This window comes from Protomyctophum bolini (assembly GCF_963924005.1).
Source record: "Protomyctophum bolini genome assembly, chromosome: 13".
Lineage (NCBI taxonomy): Eukaryota > Metazoa > Chordata > Actinopteri > Myctophiformes > Myctophidae > Protomyctophum > Protomyctophum bolini.
The window spans coordinates 21,469,052-21,491,811 of NC_137874.1; the positions used below are offsets into that span (position 1 = coordinate 21,469,052).

A 22,760-nucleotide genomic window follows, 5' to 3' on the forward strand; every position below is an offset into this window, starting at 1 on the left:
AACTGAGTGGTGCAACTCCCCTCTCTATTTTTGTCCAACGTTTGAATAAATTCAAATTATCCACGGTTCCGTTTCAGACAGTCAAAAGAATTTGGACAAGTGCTACGCTCTATTACAGACACAAGCTTCAAGTAAAGTGTTACCTGGTAGTTCTATTGCGCTTACCGGTAAATTGCATTATGACCAGTACTTGGTTAAAATACTTCATAAACCTTGTTATAGGTTGCTTATAATACATTATAGACGTAATACCAGAATGGGTTTGGTTGCCTTCTTGCCCTTGTAGAGGCAGACCCAGTGTTGTGAAACTCTTACTTCTTACCTCATACTCACAAGGCAGATCAGCTCAGGGACGATTGAGAACTTTTAATGTGCATGTCTTCACATAAAAACAAATATGAGCAAAGAGAGGAACCTATGTAAAGTAATCTAAACACACAGTTCAGGATGTATGGAGAGCAAATATTGACGGGAACACATCTACCTACTGGTAGATGCGTTAGGGCCGATTCATACTCTTATTTTACCGCTGTTTCGGCGCTGTAGTGCCGAAATGATTTTGGCTCGTCAGACATTTTCAGTAGCACCGAAGAGTCGACTTTAGGACGGTACCCGCCCCCCCGAACCTCAAATGACGTCACATTGTAGGCTCTACAGAGCCGAACCGACTTTTATTCGGCTCTAAAATAGGAGTATGAATCGGCCCTTAGCCAGTCTTTTGTGAAAGACATTTTTAAAAATTTCCATTGGCAATGTGGGGTGGAATGAAAAAAGGTGTGCCCCGGGGGGATCGGTCCTGAAGACAAGCTTCTGCTTTTCCTTAAAAAAAACGTTTGTGCTCTTGTCAGCATTGTTCTCTTACTGGATCAGTTTGTGTAGTCTAGCGGTTCTCAAAGAGTGTGGTCCAGGGAGGCAGGGACCCTCAGTGTTCCTTGAGGAGGGGGTTCTAAATAAACCCTTGCAGAACTAACTCTGAGTGTACAAATGGAACCAAATGGATCCATTTGTATGCTTTCAAGAGTTATGGGTGTCCTTGAAAATTAAAAGGTTTTGAGAACCACATTACTTTTTACTTGGGGGGGGGGGGGGGGGGGGGCTACTTTCCTGATACTGTGGGGGTCCCGTCTCCATCCAATAACAAACCGTCTATCCTGGCCCCTTCATTTCCATTCCCTTTCATGGCCTTAACATCATAGGACTACACTAGGTCCTCCCAACCAACATAGGGCCTCAACACGCCTCGGGAGTCAGTTGTCACCATGTTTATGTTTTTTTGGTGGTAGTCCTCTCCTTTAAGACCGTGAAGTGAGCAAGGTGGAGGGGAGAGAAGCACGTCACGGTGCGTGTTGACCACTTGGAATGGAAACAGAAACTTAAAAAAAATCCTAACAATAATAATAATGATGATAAAGCCTGTCACCAGTTCGTATTCTGTAATTGCTGTCGTAACAAAACAATGAATTACACTAATCAAGACCGGGCCCGAAAAGGACTGACATTACAGAAAATGTGAGGGGCGATGGTACGTTTTCCACTCAAGAGCGGATGGTTTAAAAGACGGAGATGAGCGCGAAGACCCCGTAGAGGAGAGCGCAGGGGTAGGCCACCAGCAGCTGCTGTCCGTCCATGGCCAGCGCCGAGATGAAGATCTTGGAGGCCGAGAAGCTGCACCAACTGATGATTGTGGAGGCCAATATTATTCCGACCATGCCTCTGTTGGAGGAGCAGGAGGGAAGAAAGGGCAAATGTGATGTCAGTTGTAGCAGGTACGTTAGCATACCGGACTGCTTTCAAGTATTTGCAAACTGATCGATTGACTGCTTAAGACCAGAATGAAACGGGTTCGGTTGGGAGCTCAATGTGCTAGGCAAATTGCAGGTTTAACTTATATATATTGAAACATATTTTCACATACAGAACCAACAAAAAAAATAAGCAAATAAAAAAAGTGAGTGTTTCACCAGGAAACACCTGAAAGAGCTTACATTTATGATTGTTACATGTTTAGAGAAGCATACCATTTCAACCAAATGTCCAAATAAGCAACCATTATTTACAAATCCTGTCCTGGGATGTTTGCCCTGCAGTGCTTGACCACTGGATGGGTCATGGGCAAAGAACAAGTTTAATAGATGGATTGTTTGACTTATGAGCATTGCGCCTGTCACAGACATGCGCAGAGCAAGTTCTGTCAGGGAACTCAGTGCAGTTGTTGGTGGCCAACTGCACATAAATCCGACCTCCTGACCTACGTGGCCAGTTAAGACTGAGATTAGGGATTAGAGTGTGTCTGTGGGATAGTTATCCGTCGGATTAAAAGGGAGGTCGGAACAATGACATGTTACCGTCCATTGGGCTGCCTGAGCTTCACTTCCACTCTCAGACTCTGCTCTATTTAATCTGGAAGTTTGCTCTGCTCATTCCTGCTTGCTTTGCTGCTGCTCATGCTTATGCTGCCACTCTCACCACTGCTGTCTTGCTCAAACAGTGCTGATCACAGCTCACCCTCCACCACCCCAGCTACCAGGTTTGTTTTGGATCTGCTGTATATGTTGGGAGATGCATACCTAAAAGCAGATCAAATTCATCGCTGAAACCGTAATAAATATATTACTAATTTTATATTCAATAAACATATTATCTATATTCATTCATTAGTTGTCCTGACTGAACGAATTAAAACATAATTTTGATGCAGTGTGGAAGTCCTGGCCTAAAACTCAAGCTGTGCATGAAATGCTTCATTGTATATTATTCATATATAGTATATACAAAGTCTGCTGTATCCTTTACATGTATCCGTGTGAAAGCACGCACACGCACAGACACACACACACACACACACACACACTTTGCAGGGCTCAAAATTAACCTTTTTACTTGGTAGCACTGGTGCTCCCAATTTCAAAATGAAGGAGCACCAGAAAAGAATTAGGAGCACACACCAAAATTGAAGGAGCACCAATATGTAATCGATTTTTTACATTCATAAAAACAATAATATAACATGTGGTTTACAAATAACATAAAATGACTAAAGTATAAAAATGCATGCCAGAATTTAAAATGTAGTTACTTTCTGTCCCTCATCCATCCATCTCTTCAAAGAGACCGAGGCATCAAACATCTCCAGATGAGAACCCTCTAGTCTACACTGATTCCGGCCAGTCTGTTTTCTTTTTCTTTGTTTTGTGTTTTTCACCTTCATAGCCTATTTAGATCATATAATTAGAATTTCCAATATAAAATAATTGTAAAACATGGTATTTATAGCTATGCCTATTCACTTCTAATCAGTGGTGGAACAAATACTGTAATGTTTTACTTAAGTAAAAGTATCAATACTGCTGCTATGTAGAAACACAAGTCTGCTATTCTCTCTCTCCCTTCCTCTCTCTCTCATTCTCCCTCTCTCTCTCTCTCTTGCATGCGTGCGTGCGTGCGTGCGTGCACACACACACACGCGCCGGTCCGCCTCCTTCTCTTTTACATTCACAATCACAGAGTCCGTAGCGTAGAAACACAAGTCTGCTATTCTCTCTCTCCCTTCCTCTCTCTCTCATTCTCCCTCTCTCTCCCTCTTTCTCTCTCTCGCGTGCGTGCATGCGTGCGTGCGTGCGTGCGATGTCAGAGAGCGCCCGTTTTTCTACAATCGATCGTTGTAGCCAGACGCACCACAGTAATTATTTGTAGTGGCACTGGTGCTCCCAAATATATTTTTAGGTCGCAAAGATTAAAATTCAGGCGCATTTGCGACCAAAATGGTCACAATTTCGAGCCCTGCTTTGAAACGTTATGTTACGCTCTTCACGCATAACAATTAGGGATAGGTTTTTTAGAGAAAACACATCAGCATCAGTTTCTGCCCGACAGAAACTGTCCAAACATCGGCAGCAGGTGGTCTAGGACTCTACAAAAGTCAATTTAGTATTACTCGAGTCTAAATCAACGCGTATCGCGATACACATCGTATCGTGGGTTCTGTATCGTGAAACGTATCGATCATGACACACACACACTTTGAAACATTATGTTAAGCTCTTCGCGCATCTTCACAATACCCATGGCAGTCCCAAATAATACATCAAAAGAATAACACAACTCACTGTAGAGAGAGGAGCACCCCACAGGTGGACAGGAGGATCATGGGTAGGAGGCAGTAGCCCAGGACGCTGGCCACGCAGCCGAACGACACGCCCGTCATACTCATCAGGTTGAGCAGGAGGTACATGCCCAGGCAGCCGATGGCGCTGATACCGTACACATAACCAAACTGGATCTTACCTGTCTGGAAGGACAAAGGGACACAAAACACACACCATGAGCCCGAGACAGAGGCAGGGTATACACACAATCATTGTTAGAGCCAGAGCAATTTATATCGGTCTTGCAGGATACATCGGCCATTATTTGACTTTTTTGGATGGCGTCACAATCGGCAAATTACGCAGCCAGTGTCCCGATGTTCAGAAATAGAGGCTATGCTATGCGTGTGACATCATCGTACCCAGACTTTATGCGGGAACGCCTACAGAGTGGCAAAGAACAACTTTCTGGCCTTGACAGCCCATAAATCCAAACAGAAAAGTCCTATCTGATTGCATAAAACGACGTTAAACTTACTAACATTGCAGCTGTACAAGAATGCTTGAATTATCCTTTATCTCCAAGGTTGTGTTTCATAAAAATCCACTGTAGACATGTCTTGATCTACTTTGTCAAGAAATGATGTGCAGGTGATTATGTGTCAGAGTTTGGAAGCGCTCGTTTTCAATAACGCAACAGCCTGTTGCCTCCTTCATTATGTGCAATTTAGAAAAGTGATGCGCATTGTGCATACTCTCCATAGCTGATCTACAAGTATGTGACACGTTGTGAGCTTGTAGAGTGGCTATTTTTGGAACATTTTTATATTTCTTTGTTAAGTTAAATATTTGCAAACAGAAACTTTATTCAATATAAAACTTTCTTTTCCCACGATTTTGTAACCCATTTTTCATCCCTGTGTCAATTATCTAATGTGATCCTGGGCTCTACACACCCTCCGCCAACCTTGTTCTCATATATGGGGGACATGGGGAGAGCAACGGACTTGAACTCATGCTTCCTTCATGCCTGAGTGTCCAAGTTGCTGCTTTACACCTGACAGGGGGGAGTTTCCCTGGTTGGATGTAGCGCGTGGAAGGAACACGTTATTCCAACCAGTTCCTCCATCAGGCGCCTCGGCTGGCCAGGGGGAGGCAGTTTAGAGACCAGGATTACTGCATGTTTTTTGTGAGGGTACCTACCCTAGGGGACACGGGGAGAACATGCAAACTCCACACAGAAAGGACCTTCTAGCTGTGAGGCGACAGCCCTACCAACTGTGCCACCGTGCCCACCTATATAAAACATTGTCATTGGTGTAGGACACAACAAAATAAGAACCCAGAAATCTAACATCAGTCGAGCTCTACAGTACACATTATACACAGGGACAGTAACACAAGTTAGGTGTGCGTGGTGATAAATGTATATCATTGTACTGTGTGGAATATAACGATATGCATGAATGCAGTTTTACTGTTGCATCGAATCGATAATCTGATGAACAATATGCCCCCGCCCCCCAGTCCCATATTAATATATTTCGTAACGTTGTTTTACCAGGAGTAACGTGGCTCCAAAAGCCAGACAGAACACCATGGGTCCAGCCAGGTCTGTCTCGTTCATGATGCTGCCGTCGGCTACCTTCATGGGATGCAGCACTGTCAGAGTCTTCTGCCAGATATGGTCAAAGTTGATTCCCAGTTCTGTTGCAAAACATAAAACGGGGTGGACAGTTGTAGCTGAAAGGTTTCCAAGACAAAACAGCAGGTGGGGAAAAAATGCCAAATAATCATGTAAGCAGTTTAACTGGTCTTTGTCATCAGGGACAGAAAGAAAAGAGACCATGAAAGGGGTGGAGACTTATTCAGGAATCGGGGTGTACCTCTACAACACATTTGTATTGAACTGTCTGGTACAAGGCTTTCAGTTTGGTACACATTGGAATGATACTCTTTTTTTTTCTCCATCAACTTCGCTGTGCTCTACCAGACAGTTTAGAGAGCACCACCTCAATGACATGAACACATCATGCCAAGTGCTACCCGCCCCTTCAACACACAAATAAGAACACACTAGTCCAAAGAGACATGCAGAGTGTCTCTGGTCTAGCTAATGTCATATAGATAGACCAGAAACAGTGTTCCCTGCCTGTGAATTATGACACAGATGGCAAGAGAGTAGTGGATAAATGTCAATGGTATCATGTCCCTTCTCCTACATGAGTTCGTTAACATAGTCAGTAGTGGATAAAAGGTCAATGGTATGTCCCATCTCTGACCTACAGCAGGGATACTCAAATAGCTGAACCTGTGGGCCACATTACAAAAATGGCAAGGGGCCAGTTGATAAAATTAGTGATATACTTGATAACTTATTTTATATTCTTTGTTTCCACATAACGTATGAAAAGACAACTGTAATGTGCATTCCTTTATGGCTTGGTATTAAATTATTTCTGGAACAGAAGGTCCGGAGTTTGAGCATCACTGTCATACATGATTGGACTGTTTGAGCATCACTGTCCTACATGATTGGACAGTTTGAGCATCACTGTCCTACATGATTGGACAGTTTGAGCATCACTGTCCTACATGATTGGACAGTTTGAGCATCACTGTCCTACATGATTGGACAGTTTGAGCATCACTGTCCTACATGATTGGACAGTTTGAGCATCACTGTCCTACATGATTGTGTTAACTTATAAGTAGGAACCCCCCCCCCCCCCGGTGTGCGCAACACACACCTGATTCAATGTTAAGCAGCCCTTCACACCTGATTCAAACAGGGAAGAATAAACCATCATAGACTAATAACAGTTTAAGTCCACACTAAATATCCATAATGTATAAATGATGTATAAGGGGTCAGGACAACTAGGCCTTTTCGTGGAGGGGTCAGAATAAAATGTGGACTTAAACTGTTATTCGTCTATAGTGATTGATTGGTACATTTATTTCCCCAGATATGAGACACTAGATACTGTATTGCAAAATGCAGGCTTCACAAAGACTTGTCTTAGATGCAAATAGCAAGAATGTTCTATGTAAACAATGGCCACTGTTAAGTCATCGTCAAGCTGCTAATCATGACCAACAGCTATTCACTCAAAAGTCCCCTCACTAACTTGCCATCAACATAGCCATTTTCAGGCCTTTCCTGCTGAAATAATATACCTCAGTTCCTGTTGAATCAACTACCGGGTACACATTTTCAAGACCTTTCCTGATTAAATAATATTCCTCAGTTCCTGTTGAATCAAATACAGTCCCTTTAGTGCCGAATTTGAGGGTATTTGTGGCTGTTGAAAGCTTGTTCATGATAGTAATCTACTTGATTGATTTGATAAGCATCTCTATTGTTTAAATTAAAACCCGGCAAACCCCCTGTCACCGCCAGAGGACAAAGTGCTAAGTAAAATTGAGGGCTACTTTAACCATTCTCCTCTCTAGACCAGTGCTTCTCAATGTATGGTTCGTGAACCCCAGTGGTCCCTGTGGGAGGGAGGGTGAGCAAACAGTTGCAAAGCACAGTGTCATCCATTTTGGTAAACATCCTCTTGTCTCTCCCTAAAATACTTTATTTCAACCTTTCTGTCCCTTTATTTCGGGCATGTAATTCTTGGTGAAAATTTTCAAAGATTTTCATAAATGTTCAATAACAACTGATCTACAAGCTCACGCTTTGTGTGAGCTTGTAGATTTGCCATTTTAGCACATCTTGGTATAGGGCTTAAGTGTTTAAACAAATTAAAGTTAAATGTTCTCAAATAGAAAACTTAATCAAATAAAAAGAAATTCAAATTGATTAGAGAAATAAACTTTAATCAAATCAAAGGTTTATGTCAAATTGATTAGATAATCAACTTTAATCAAATCAAAGGTTTTTGTCAAATAGATAAGAAAATGTTGCCGTTTTTGGACAAAATATCAGCCAAAACCCCAGTAATCATCGTCACCCTTTGGTTTCCCGCTGCAGTGGGTCATACGATCTGCATAGAGGGTGATTGGCTGCCCTTTGCCCCCCCTTGAGGCCCTGTTTAAGAGCAGGGCTTTGAGGAGGGCCAGGAAGATCATGGCTGACCCTGCACACCCAGGCCACAGTCTTTCCCCCCCCTTCCCTCAGGCAGGAGGTTGCGGTACCTAAAGACTATGAAGGCCCGACTATCCTCCCTCCAACTTCACTCAAGAGTGAATATGGACTGACACTTTATAGTTATTCACTATTCATTTCACTGCATGTTGTTTTGCACTTGTCCAAATGTTGTAACTGCACTCTGCTGTCCACCAAACCAAATTCCTGACATGTGTACATGTCATGGCAATAAAGGCTTCTGATTCAGACGGTGTTTAGGGCTCTCACCTTCCAGGAGTGGTGGCTCGTCGTCGAAGCCGCTGCTGTACATGGACTGCGACGGGGACGGAGTGTAGGCCTGCTGGGGCTGGAAGATCTGTCCTGTGTAGGGCTGCTGGGGCTGCATCGCACCCCCCGGGGCCGAGTAGCCCATGGGCTGGGAGTAGTCATACTGACCGTAGGGCCTGGGACAGGAGGAGCACATCATGTAAAATAAACCAGGGGTATTCAACTAGAATAGGCCGGGGGCCACAACTGTAGAATGATTATCGGAAATTCGATTTGGATCAATGGGCTGTCAATGGAGGGTATTGCAACTGTAGATTCATCCCATTATTAAAAATATCTAGTGTTGCAAATTGCGGCTATGTTTCACCAGTTATTAGTTGTTAGTATATAGTTTTTTTAGGTATTAAAAAAATACCCCCCTCCTCGAAATTGACCCACAGGTTGAGAACCAACCAGACTCGAGTTACAACTGTACTCTGGCTGCTTTATTTCCCCCTGTCTACACCAAATCCCTTCACCTAAAATGGATTTGAGCTTGTAGATCTGCTATTTTTGGAGAATGTTCCCCTCAGGATATAATAGGCATGCTGGGGTTCTAGTGGTTAAGAGGAGAGCAGTTTTCCTATTTAACTTTTTTCCAATTGTACACATTTACACATGGAAACACAATACAAGGGAACTATTTAGGGCTGGACAATATTGACATTGTGATACAAGACTGGATATCATCTGGCATCGTAAATCATGATATGGCATGATAAGTGTTGTCTTTTCCTTATTTCAATAACAAAAACAGTTCACATACAAGCTCAAAATGCATCTTGTGAGCTTGTAGATCTGGCAATAAAAAAGTAACTCAGTCTCAGTATTCTTTTTCTTTTTCAAGTTATGTTTGCATTCGGGCCCCCGGGCTCACAAGGAGCACATGGTTTGTGACAACCCTCAAAAGTCTATTTTTAGTTCTCGACAGTAATGTTATCAATATAAATGTCTGTGGTGCTACACACCAGCAAGTAGCACCATAGTGTAACAATTATGTTTTTATGACCCTTGTCTTTGGCATTTTAAAACCGTGAAAAAATTATAAATTCAAAACTAAGGTGAGCCTAGAATCTCAAGGACACGACTTTGTGAAACCACAATGAAACCAGCCAACTCCAGTCCCGTCCCGACCCAGCGAGCTGCTGTGCCGAGCCTACGGCGTTGACATAAGTGGCACCGATGGGTATCGGTTCACAACACATCACAAAAAACACAATGCTTTATGAGCTTGTAGATGTGCTATGTTCGACCTTTTCTTTGCCTATAATGACATGCCCAAAAATAGGGAAGGCAGATTGAAAGTGGTTATAATTAATATCGCAAGTTCACAATTATGTAATCACATGTGTAATCAATATCTTACTGTTTGTATTGGTCTTCTCCTGTGTTGCTGTAGTCATAACCTGTAGGCTGGCCTTGGTCATCCACACTGTAGCTGGACTGGTAGAAGTCTGTGTTGAAGTTGTCAAACCCCGACATCTCTGGCTCTGCAAAGAAACAGTAGATACAGACAGTTATCACCCAGGAAACAAGATGGATTTATTTTTACAAACGGCAAAATTTACTTTTCCACATTTGACCTGGGGAAAAAAACTCGGTAAGGTAATTCCTTTTGAAAACGGGAATTATATATCTCTCCAGTCTCCACGATGTTCCCACATTCTCACTCTGTACATGAGATGGCAATCACACTTTCCACAGCACTAAACTAAACACATCAATGATTAGCCACTGAACCGATACACACCTGGAAAAGTGTATTTATGCACACGCTCTTTGAAGATGTGCTTATACCTTATATAGCGCTGCAAATGTCAAGAGAATGCATAGATATGGTCCTTTTGAATCATTGGAGTTATGCTAGTGCGTGAATGTATGTTATTACTTTAACACGCCAATGTGTGCAAGAAGGTCAACTAAATTTCACTTTAAAAGGTTGATCAAAACAACAAGTCATGAACAATGCATTCAAGTTCAACATTCATTGCACATTTCTCAGCCATTAAATTACACATGATTCTCCATCCATCAAATCCAATTTCCAATTACTAGCGTTCACATCCAATATAAACAACAGTGTGGTGCTGGCGCACTAGCGGCTAACTCTCCATTATAATAGAAGTTAACACATCCAAAGAGTTGTTTACATAAATCTTGTAGGCAGCACAGCTGATGAGTGGGAGGCTAACGGTTGCTAGCAAATAGAAGAAGCGGAGGAGGCTCTAAACAGAACGTATGACGTGCACGCCTCAAACGTTCATTTAAACATTTAACCATTATTGTTTCACTCACATTAATCCGCAGTTTAAGGAAACAACAAAGACCCACCTGTAAGATTTCCTAGTGTAGTCCACTGGTCCAGAGCCCTGCAGTGCTACTGCCAACGCTGCTACGTGTCAGGAGAAAAGTGCCAGTGGACCACTTCCGGGAGTCACGCTACGTTGCAGACGGGTGCCCGACAGGGACAAAATCAACGGGTTTCTGGCCAAGGTTTCTTTATTATAAAACCAGAGTATAAAACTAAACAATTGGCACCGCCTTCTGTTACGATGCGGTACTACATGTCATAACTATTTCAAACAAACCCTCCTAAAATAACAAAGAAAAATGCACTAGCAAGGCCACAGGGCAGTGTTTTCAACCCTTTCGAGGTCCATAATTTATTCAGCATTTGAGCCACGGACAACCACCATTTGATGAGATTTGGCCTCTCAGGCCAAAAACTTAGAATATTGTGTTATTGTTCAATGGATAAGATTTTTGTCTGTATGATGTGGTACCCTGAGTGGAATAGTAAGAGAGCGACACTAGCGTATTGACTCAAATTGTAACAATGGAATGCGGAAGTGCTCATTCTATCTCAATGGGATAGTTCCAATGTTTGCAACTATAGCCGATCAATCGCTTTGTGGCAAGATCAAAGCGTGTTGCCATGCACTCTCTTACTATTCCAATCCACTCGGGTGGTAGAGGAAACAGGCGTTGATCAAAAATAGCCATTCTTCTACATTCTCTAATTGTGTAGACTTCTAGTAAATTAAGTAATGTTAAGTAATGTAAAGTTTAACAATAATTAACTCTCATTTTAAGATCTTATAAGGATCCATGGTTAACAAAACTCCATCATTTAGATGGAGTTTTGGGGACCACCTGGAACCCCCTCTATTGGTCCCTGGACCACTGGTTGAAAACCACTTCTGCACTATAGGCCAACAGTGGTTCTCAAAGTGGGTACCAGCCGTCCAGGGACCCTTGTGGTTCCTTGAGGGGGTTCCAAGCGGACCCTCACAGGTCTGTAAAAAGTTACAGGGGTCCTTGAAAGTAAAAAGCTTCAGGACCACTACACTAGGCTACTGCTGTTCCCCAAATGGATCCTAAACAAATAAATAGATTGTCCTGTGGTAAATTGTGCTGAAGGAGGGTAGGGATTCACATTCCTTTACGACTGTTGGTAGGGCATTACACATTTTTGTGGCATAGGAGCGAAATTAGTTTAACCACTTGTTTGAGCCGAATCTGGTTTGAACGTGATTTGTGGAACTCCCTCTGGTGTTGTGAATGTGGACTTCATTGACGTTTAGATAGTAGTTTGACAGATACATGGGTGTCTTTGAGGTGTAGCGTATGTTGTAGACCAGGCTCATCGCAAGTTGCCACCCCAGACTATCGTAATGAGCAGGGTAAGGTGAGTTGTATAGGAGTAAGGCCAAGCAGTAGTCTGACCAGTTTGTTTTGGGATGTCTGGAGCCTTGTTTTTAGGGCCTTTGTGGTGTTATGGTACCACGAGGTGCATGTATGTTATAGTCAAAGAAACCTTGAATGAGTGCTCCTGTTAGTCTTCAAAGTATTCCTACTGAGCAGTGAGAACTGTACAAAAATCTTGTTATTCATGAAATCTTGTACGTCATGATGTAGTCACTGTTTGTAGTCATCGGGCCGGAACCACCAAACCAGAACCAGTATTACCCAAAATAATTCCCAGCATCATAATTTCAGGGCCTACCCAATAAAACCTGTGATGTGGCATAGTTAGCTTATAGAATAGTTTCTTTGGTATATCCAACTTCTATTCCAACTCGTAGCGACTGTTGAGACTAAATTGGGTATACTCGATTCAGCATTTAAATTTGGATAAGGGGGACCCAAAACAAAGCGGTGCCGAAAAAACGGAACCCTTCAACCTGATCCACATATTCTTTTTTCATATCCGTGGCCTAGAACGGATCACACAGGCCATTTTGGAATGCAAACCTGGCTTTTCTCCGAGCTGGAAAGTCTGGTGATGCGAGGTCACTGCTATACAGGACTAACTGTAGCCTACAGGCATGTGTTCCACTATACCGTATCTCACTCTGTTCTTTCCATGATTCCACAGAGACACTGCTGAGATCTGATCTTCAGCACTCTCTGTGATATCACAGTGCTCTGGCCCCCGCTAGAAATGTCGCTCAGAGAGGCATTAAGACACTGAAACCTATTAGTGACTTGAAGAATCTTCATTGAAACCAACAGATAGAATCCCTTCAAGTTATTAGGAACCATTACACTCGGTCACACATCCACACGGCTTGATGAAATATAATAAATTAGGCAGCTATGTCCAGCGGGTCCTTCGTGACTCTGCACTGGTGGGGGGAGAAACTGTATCATATTAACCACTTGAACCCCAGCAACTCAAGTACAATATCACTTTTTGGTGAAGAGATGTGGTGTAGATGGAAAACAGTCCAAGTATAGGCCTACACTGCCTTATTCATAACTTTTTTTTAATTGTAGGCCTACTCAAACAATATTAGCACAATATAGCTTCATTCTTAAATCAGTTGCAGCTTATATATTATGGGCAGGGCAGGTACAACAAAACTTCAGTACAAACTTATTTTAAGCGTAAATGACAAATGAGGTCTTTTACTGTAGGTTCACAAAAAAGAAAAAAACTATTGCTCTACAGCCAGTATGTTATCATCAAGATAGGCCAGTGCAGCAGCTCCTAGGAGCAGGTCCATGGTTTGAGAAAGCCGGGCCCTAATAGTGACAAATGGAGACAGCGGTAAAAGATGATTCAACAGGAATTTCTCAGTTCTCCCGTGCAAGTCCAAAAGTTATCTCTCTCATCAGGAGCCAATGGGCTGGAACAATCACTCACCCTGTGAAGGGAGAGTATATGTGGGAGAGGAGATTTACTGTGATTACAGAGCCTGGGGAGTGCATGCCAGAATAGAGAGCTATTGTATGTGTGTGTGTGTGTGTGTGTGTGTGTGTGTGTGTGTGTGTGTGTGTGTGTGTGTGTGTGTGTGTGTGTGTGTGTGTGTGTGTGTGTGTGTGTGTGTGTGTGTGCGCTCGCTCGCTCGCATGCGTGTGTGTGCGTGTGTATCTGTGTATTGATTCGGATGACACAAGAACGGCACCGCTGTCACATGCTGTGAGTGGTTCCATCTGTTTTACTTTTGACGATAATGGGTTGATTTTCTTTGATGAATATAAATACAACTCACACATAGTCTATGCATAATAGTAGGCCTAGTGCCAGTAACTCTTCTGTTTTTGATTGAGAGGTGAAAAGATACCTAAAGAGTGATATATCACTCTTGGCTGGAATGTTATCAAGGCCTGTGGTTTGTTTATTTAGGTCTCTGAGCATTTAAACGATTGTATAGTGAAGTGTAACTAGTTTTAAAGAAAACTGACCTCCTTGATTCTCTTGTTGAATTGTACAAGTATACAGTATCTACAAGGTTGTAGATCGGCTATTTTTGCCAAAATTGTCCCATTTATGATGACATGTCCAGAATAAGTACGCTACAATTTACAATTTAGGCATTTAGCAGACACTTAATCCAGAGCAACTTTCAGTAAGCAAGAACAACACATGGTAATACATCAAATACATAGAAATCATAAGCAAGCTAAGAACCTAACATCTGTCTAAAATTGAATAGTACAGTGAAGCTATGAGTATACATGTTTATTATATTTATTATGTTTATTATAAAAACACTTAACACTCCTCTTAAACAGGTTGATGACTACAAGTATTTGGGTTCATATAAGTATCTTCTTCCCTAAAGGACTTTCAAACTAGGATGGGTATGGCCTGGTCAGCCTGCAATGACATGCATAAGATCTGGTCATCCCAGTTTAGTAAGAGGTTCAAAGTAAAAAAAAAATAGGACGACCGTCGAGCCGATTCTACATATGGCTCCGAGACATGGACACTTTAAAAGAAAAGATAGCACTTACACCCGCCTTCCAATGAGAGCTCTCTTGGAAGAGCCACCTATTGACAAATCTAATATACGACCTTCCCCGTGTTTCTTCACTAGTCCGATCCAGAAGAACAGTTTGCCGGCCACTGCTACAGAGCTGACAATGAGGTTAGAAAACTATCGTTCCCTGATGTTATCTACATAAAAATGATCTAAATTACATAAGTTGGGCCTTTGCATACACCTGTAAGGTCGTCGAGGCTAGTGCAAAATTGCAAATGCTACGGCAAGTGCTGTGGGTTAAGATGGTGTCTGAACTTCTGAAGAGGTGAGTTTTCAGACTACGGTGGAAGATTACGTTAGTGTTCATGTGGTTAAGGCTTCGTTCCTGTCATAACATCCATCCTGATGACAATACTGCACTGACACTGTTACTGTAGTCAGTGTAGTGTATATCGGTCAGGCAGAAACCACTTATCTGGACTGGGTGGCTAGTGTAGCGGTCAGGGCACCTAGGCTGCTAAGCCAGCCTGGCGGTGTGTCGCAGGCTCGACTCCCGATCCCGACGACTTTTGCCGCGTGTCACCCCCCATCTCTCTCCCCATTTCCTGTCACCATACTGTACACTATCCAATAAAGGCAGAAAAAGCCCAAAAATATATCTAAAAAAAGAAACCGTATCTCCATGTTCTTTGTTGCATCACACAAGCACATCAAATTCAAAAGTAGCGAAATTAACACATCTACAAGTTCAAAACGCACCACAAAGTGACGTGTTTTGAGCTTGTAGATCTGTTAATTTAGCTACTTTTGAATTAGAATCCCGAAAGATACGGTAACAGTTTTGGACATATGAGGTTTCCACCCGACAGAGACGATATGCACCGATAAGATACTGCTTTTGCTCTTGGTCTAATTGGGGTCTGCATTCGTTGCTGTCATAATGTCCAGGCATTTACAGTACATGACAATATTCTACTGCTACTATATTGATACTTTATAAATGTATTTCTGTACATTAAAGTCCATGCATGGAGGCTGAGCCAGGCAAGTTTGTTTTTCTTCTTTTCTACAGTAACCTTGCGTCTGGTATTCCCAGTATGTTGCTAACTGCTGAACCTTATTTAATACCTTATTTGTTTGTACCATTATCATTACTTTTAGTAACCCTAACCCTTTAGCTGTCTAAATGTTCTTCTGTATCTGCCCTGTGTCTCTAACTGCTGTACTGCCTTTGGCAACTGAACTGAATTACCCCCCCTGAGGGATCAATACAGGTCTGTGCAATCTGGGAAGCCGGACCCATCTGTTAAAATAACTTCATAATTTAAAAGGAAATGCTGATAAACAGAGCAGAACATTGCAATGACTTCAATTTAGTATGCCAATCAATATTGGCTTGTTTTAGTAAATCCACCCACATGGCTTCAGGGTTATCATAATTTCACTCAGCTCTAACATGAAATCCAATATCGGATATAATACACAAACTCTGTCCTTATGAATAATTGACACGTTTCAATTATTCCCTTTCTTATTATTCGAGATAATTTTGAATGATGGGTCAAATGCCTCTAGTGTGAGAGAGAGAAACAATGAATAATAAAAGCCCAAGTGATTAAGCGCTCCATCAGAATATAAACAGACTACAACAGGAGACAGTGTGGATCATCAAAAGATCTGCAGTCAATAATATGTTTTGTGGAGCTTCTTTCTGCAAAAAGCTAGATTAGTCTTTTCTTTTTAAATGTCTACGGAACAAAACCCAAATGACATTCTCATAGAGTTTGTATTGCCCTGGCCTGGACTGAGCAATGTGGGCTTACCGGTATCATAGCACATTCTGACGTGGACTAAACCCAACTTCACAGGCCGCCAGGCCGGGTTGCCTACGTCATGTTGTTAGGGTGGGTGCAGCCACAAGGACACAAGGAAGATGGGGGGAAATGGAGTCTGTACAATAGATGGTGCAAACGTTCGCATTTGTTGCGCCACCTATGGGCAGTTTTAGAGGTGCGCTCTACTTTATAGTATTGTCTCGCTAATGTCTGTAATGTCTGTAGGAGTAGTAGCAGCAAAAGGTGTACTTAGAAGAAAACACAATATGGCTGAATATCTAGTCAGGCGGAAATGTGCACCACCATAAGGCCGAGATTGGAAACATTTGGGGTGGAGGTTCTTTCCTTGGTCTACTGAGTGTGTGTGTGCAACGTTTCATGCCAATCGGCAGTGCAGACAGACAGACAGTCAAAAAAATGTTGCTTCAATATGTATAAAACCCAGACACACTTACAGTAGCACTTTTATATAGCACATTTGTATAGCACATTTATATAGTACTTTTATATAAGTAGCCTTGCCGAGCCATGAGGCCCATAGGGCAGGAGCCTATCTCCTGTTTCTGTAGCGTGAGGCAGCTTGATGTACAAGTACACCCCCTGGACATGACGCTAGTATGTCGCAGGGACTTACCCCCAATCCAACCCTTGATGCTGAGTGTCAAGCAGGGAGGCATTGGGTCCCATTTTTACAGTCTTTGGTATGACCCGGCCGGGGATTGAACCCCAACCTCCCAGTCTCAGGGCAGACACTATAACCACAAGGCCACTGAGCTGGTCGGCACTTTTATATAGCACATTTGTATAGCACATTTATATACTGTAACCACTTGAACTTTCAAATTGTGAGAAAATGCTGAAATAGGTGATACAAGCTCACACCGAATCACATCACGGCGCATTGTGAGCTTGGCAATCGGCTATACAAAGTACAATATTAATTTACAAAAAAGGACATAAAAAGTAAAACAAAAGTTTACAAGGTTTCTTCCCAACACGTATGTAAAACTTGCAACGCATTATCCATTAAAAACCCTCTATACTTTGCTGTACAGCTGATCTACAAGCTCACAACACCTGTTGCTTGTAGATCTGCAAACGTTCCCCAATAGTATTTGCCATTTTGCCAATACTTTAGCAGAACGTCAATGTTCGCTCATCATGTTTTACGGCCCAGAATCACGACATGGTTCATGTGGTTATAATCCAGCATTCTAAATGGAAAGGAAGGAATTGAAAAGCGCCAGAGAGGGGTATAATTGAATTTAGGTCAGCGTGTTGCTTTATGCAGCTATAATTGCCTTCTTATGAAGACTTTTGTCTGTAATCCTGCTGTCATTACCAGACTGGATGAATGGATTAGTTACTGCAGTTTCCTTTGAAGCACCAGCCATCATCATCACACCATATTGTACACTCACTCTTTTTTTCCAAACCACACACAGAAAAAGGTTCTTAAATGGGTCTTTAGTTTAAAACAGTGTTTCTCAAATGTTTTTTTGTGCCTAGGATCCCAAAATTGATATGTATTTGGCCTGCGGACCACAATCTGAAAATAGAAGAGAATTTCAATTTCAATTAAAAATTGTGAAACCCAAATATGTACGAGCTGCGTTCGCTTCCCGCGTTTGCGCGTCTTACTTGTATACATAGGCTATATATGTATGTATGTATGTATGTATATATATTTTTTTTCACACATTTTGTGCGTCACTCTTGTATGATGGGGTAACAGCATTAATTTACGGAAAAACAAAGCAAGCAAGGATCTGATAGCTCTCATCCATATTTCAGTCACTGTGACTCTTGCACAGCAGGCTCTGCAGCCTCTTGCACATGATGAGAGCTCTTCTGTGTGCAGTCTTCACCACTACGTACATGCCATCCCATTCCATCTCACACCTCTAATCAAAAAGGTGTGTGTGTGTGTGTGTGTGTGTGTGTGTGTGTGTGTGTGTGTGTGTGTGTGTGTGTGTGTGTGTGTGTGTGTGTGTGTGTGTGTGTGTGTGTTGTGTAATTGTCCTACACTGACTGATCAAACCAGAGAAGAATAATGTTCTCTAAAACAAACTGCAGAGTAGTGAAAACCAGGCATCAAAGCATCAGATGGAGAAACGCAGGCAGAGTGATGAACTGATGGTCTCGTATTTATTTCAAAAGATGAAGTACAGCAGAGCAGAGCTTCCCCGAGGCCTGATGGCCCACGAGAGCACAGCAAACTGACCTGACCGTGGTGGCCGGCCAGTCACGACAACTGAACTCTTTCATTGACAAAATAACAAGATACGTTCTACATCAAACAAGAGTTGAATTCAGGGTGGAGTTAGAAACTTTACATACAGCATTTGGTAAACAAGTGGTATCTCAGTGGTATCTCAAAAAGTTCCTTAAGAAAATAGAATAGACAGACAGACAGCCTCCTCACCCATGAACCTTGAATAAGCATGCTGACCAAAATTACATAGCCTAATTATTTTTTAATATTATTAGAATGTGGATTGTCACGAGACCACAATCTGCCGTGTGTCTCACAACTCTCTGTACAGTGTACAATGGTAGAATTAGATACCACACGTGCGTGCGTTCGTGCATGCAAAAGTGTTTGGGCCACAACTGCCTACAAACTTGGCACAAATGTTGCTCAGAGGTCTGGCCTTTGGACGTAAGCTAATTTCCTCCAATCCAATTTGCATAATAATTGTACACTTTGCATAATCAGTCCACCCAGATCATGGCCGCTAGGGGGCTCACATTCACATCAACAGGGCTGCAGACTGCAGTGGATGGAAAGCGTGGACCGTTGTCATGGAGGCCAGAGAATGGCTCACTGCTATAGTATGGCTGATGCTCTACTTCTACTACTCTACTCCAGTGGTTCCCAAACTGGGGCGGTCCCCAAATGATTCGCTTAATGGGCAACATTGTTTTCTCACACAACAGTATAATAAGCCAGGGTATCTAAACACATTTCAAAAGTTACAATTGAATGACTTTTCAGACCTTTTTCATATCATGCACATTGGCCAAATTGTCAAATATTCTGTAAGAAAGAGGCAACCAAGACGTTGTGAGCTTGTAGTTTGGCTGTTTTCACAATATGTAGCTGACTGCGGAACTGAGTCAAACTAATATAAAGGTAATGCCTCAACTCTTATGTCCAGGTGCTTGTCAGGGTGCCGTGGGAGTCCCCAGGTCGTTTATTTTGACCATACGCAGTCACACAAACCGTTAATGGTTTTGTGTGAGTGTGTATACATGGTCACTTTTCAGATCTAAAAGCTTGAAACACGTCTCTTCTACTTTTGCTCATTTTAAAGCAGCTATAACGTGCATTTGAAATTTGTTTTTAATATTTAATATATTGTTTATGTCCCTCAAACGTATTTCTAATGGTTTGAGCCTAAATCACCACTCTGATATTGATATGTTATAACCAGTCCAACTGTCCAAGTCATTTCTTTCTGGTGTCTAAAGCAGTTTTAGCTGCAGTACCACAATGTTCTGAGGTGGTGGGGGTGCTGATATGCAAATGATTTAATATTTGAGTCATTATAATACTGATGCCAGCTTGGAAAATCAACAATGGTGGACATTGTAAACAAAGTGGAAATGCTCATTTGGAACTGAAGAGGGGGAGGAATTATACAAAGTTGGGCGATACTGACACGCATATGACCACGCATATGACCAAATCAGTTGTGCTGTTCCTGAGAGCAATTTCCATATAAGCCCTATGATGAGAAAGCCTGATTGTTCAAAATTGCATATTTGTGGGGATGTGGGGAGCTAAAAAAATCACACAAAAAAATGGAATAGTTGAATTTCATGTTATAGAACCTTTTATACAGTAGATCACCAGGAGTGAGCTGCCTGCCTGGGGCCTTTACACCCAGACATTCTGTAAGTGAACATTCTGTTCCTGGCTGGCTTTCTCAATCACCATCAGCAATTTTGCAAAGGTCAGAGGTACAACCCAAAGATCAAAGGTGCACTGTGTGAATGCTATTGTGGGCGATGAGGAGGGAAATAAATTAAAGTTCTACTATTTGTCACATACATTACTATATCAGTGGTTCCCAAAGTGGGGTCCGCGGACCCCTGGGGGTCCACGACGCATAGCCAGTGAATTATGGTATGTGTGATATGTGAGCTTATACCATAATCCTTAATCATATTCCATCATTCAAGGGCCTTTCTTTGGATAGAAATGAAACAGACTCCATGCAGTCACTTTCAGTAGAGTGCTGCAGAGGCTGCGATTTGTTCTCCGCATTTGACCCATCTCTTGGAGCGGTGAACTGCAGCCATGCCGCAGGAATCATTTTGTAGTTGATCTAACCCACTTTGGTTCCCACGTCAGGGCAAGAAGAAGTGTTGTTTGGTTCCAGTTTCAAACCACCTTTTAGGGATCTAAACCAATTAATTTGGTTCAAAATTAGGCAGGAAGAAAAGAACAGTTACGGAACAGGTTCAATCCCGGTGGAACAGGGGCGAAATAAAGCATAGAAAGTGCATATAGAAACAGGAATTATTCAGAAAAAGTTTGCTTCTCTTGTTCATAGTCAGGAGGCAAAGTGTCCTTAAATTACTTCCCAACGTCAATGCAAAATCTCTCCCCCTCTCCTCTCTCTCTCTCTCTCTCTCTCTCTCTCTCTCTCTCTCTCTCTCTCTCTCTCTCTCTCTCTCTCTCTCTCTCTCGAATAAATTATATAGTGCACTGTATCCTATACTGCACAGTTCCACAACCAAATGCCTTTAAAGTAGAGAGGAGACATCTTGAAAGGAGTTCACAGCATCTGCCTGGAGATTTGTCACAAATTGAGGATAGGATATATAACTGTACAGTTCAGGAGAGAGAGAGAGAGAGAGAGAGAGAGAGGTAAACAAAAAAGTTTGTTGAAATATACACACGCCCACAATCACAAACTTTAACTATTTTCTTATTCTATATACCGTAACTAAAAATACATTGCATGGATGCACCAGGCACTTCATTCAGGAGTGGTGGATTATAATGGCCCCCCTAAAGGCCTCAACGAGGGTTTTTGGGCTTCCTCCTCACGGAGGACACAGGCTGGGGCGCTAACCCATACCCACCCAGGTGCCGTCTACATTCCGGCTGTCACCCATCCCTCCGGGCGTCACCAGACGTGGTCAATTCCTATGAGTCACTATAAATAGAATAACTATAACTAAAAATACATTGCATGGATACACCTGGGGCGTATCCTCAGTGATGTATCCCAAGGTCATCAGGGTTTCGGGTAAATTATATATAAATATATATTCAAATATAATTCCACACTTAACGTAACCAAGTGCAACAAAGGCAGAAAGCCTAATGTGTCATGTCATATGTTTTATTCATACAGTATACTCGCTTCCAGACAGTTTTCCAGATGCTGGGCTATATCAACTGTGTTCATGGCTGTGGCAGACAGACAGGGTTGACGGGCTCGGTGGAACGTTGGAGTTTAACACGACTCATCATGTGAAGACGTTTGGTCAAGCGATAAGCAATAATTGTCTTTTTGGAATGCTTGGCACATTTGGGCGGCAGTGGTTAGGGATTTAGAGTGGACACTTGGCAATTGGAAGGTTCCTGCATGGCTTCCACATGGGTTAGTGTTGAAGTGTCCTTGAGAACTGCTCCAGATGAGCAGCTTGGTGCCTTGCATGACCTGTCTGCGTGTGAATGTGTGTGTGGATGGGGGAATTGTAATACAACATAGTACTTTGGATAAATGCGATTTATGAATTCACCATTTGTCATTCTCATAAGTGTATTTCTGTTAACTCAATTTCCCCTCCGAAGGTCTTGGCTGCCCAATAGTCCTCTCTCCCTGCTCAGTTTGCTGAGTTTAACGTCCATCTGGTGTGATGCGCGCTGTGGGCCTCCATGCATTCTCAACACAGTATCTCTCAAGATGGCCAATCCGTCTGCAAGACTCAAATTATGGCCATATTTTGAACCAAAACCACTAAGGGAACTTTCTTGCATTACATGGTTGAGTTGCTTAGAAGAACATTTAGTGGTCAAAAATATATGAAATTGAATTAAATCTTTTGGCATAGAGGTTTGAGAAAAGTGAGTGAAAAACATGGCTGAGTTGGCTTTCTACTTGGACCGTGCTATTTTCCATCTGCACCAAATCTCTTCGCCATGGTGAAACGTTGTGAGCTTGTAGAACTGCTATTTTTGGCTAACGACGTTCCCCACACT

The 22,760-nt window shown here is 42.3% G+C and overlaps 1 protein-coding gene across 1 annotated transcript; it reads right to left on the reverse strand.

Moving 5' to 3' along the window:
• Positions 1–351: 351 nt before the first annotated feature.
• yipf5 (Yip1 domain family, member 5) lies at positions 352–10,943 on the reverse strand. The gene is made up of 6 exons (XM_080779875.1): positions 10,822–10,943; positions 9,857–9,980; positions 8,452–8,627; positions 5,647–5,792; positions 4,107–4,288; positions 352–1,713 (listed from the first exon to the last, which is right to left on the reverse strand). The coding sequence occupies exons 2-6, from the start codon at positions 9,970–9,972 to the stop codon at positions 1,551–1,553; spliced, it is 783 nt and encodes a 260-aa protein (XP_080636001.1). The 5' UTR covers positions 9,973–9,980; positions 10,822–10,943; the 3' UTR covers positions 352–1,550.
• Between the last annotated feature and the right edge of the window lie 11,817 nt (positions 10,944–22,760).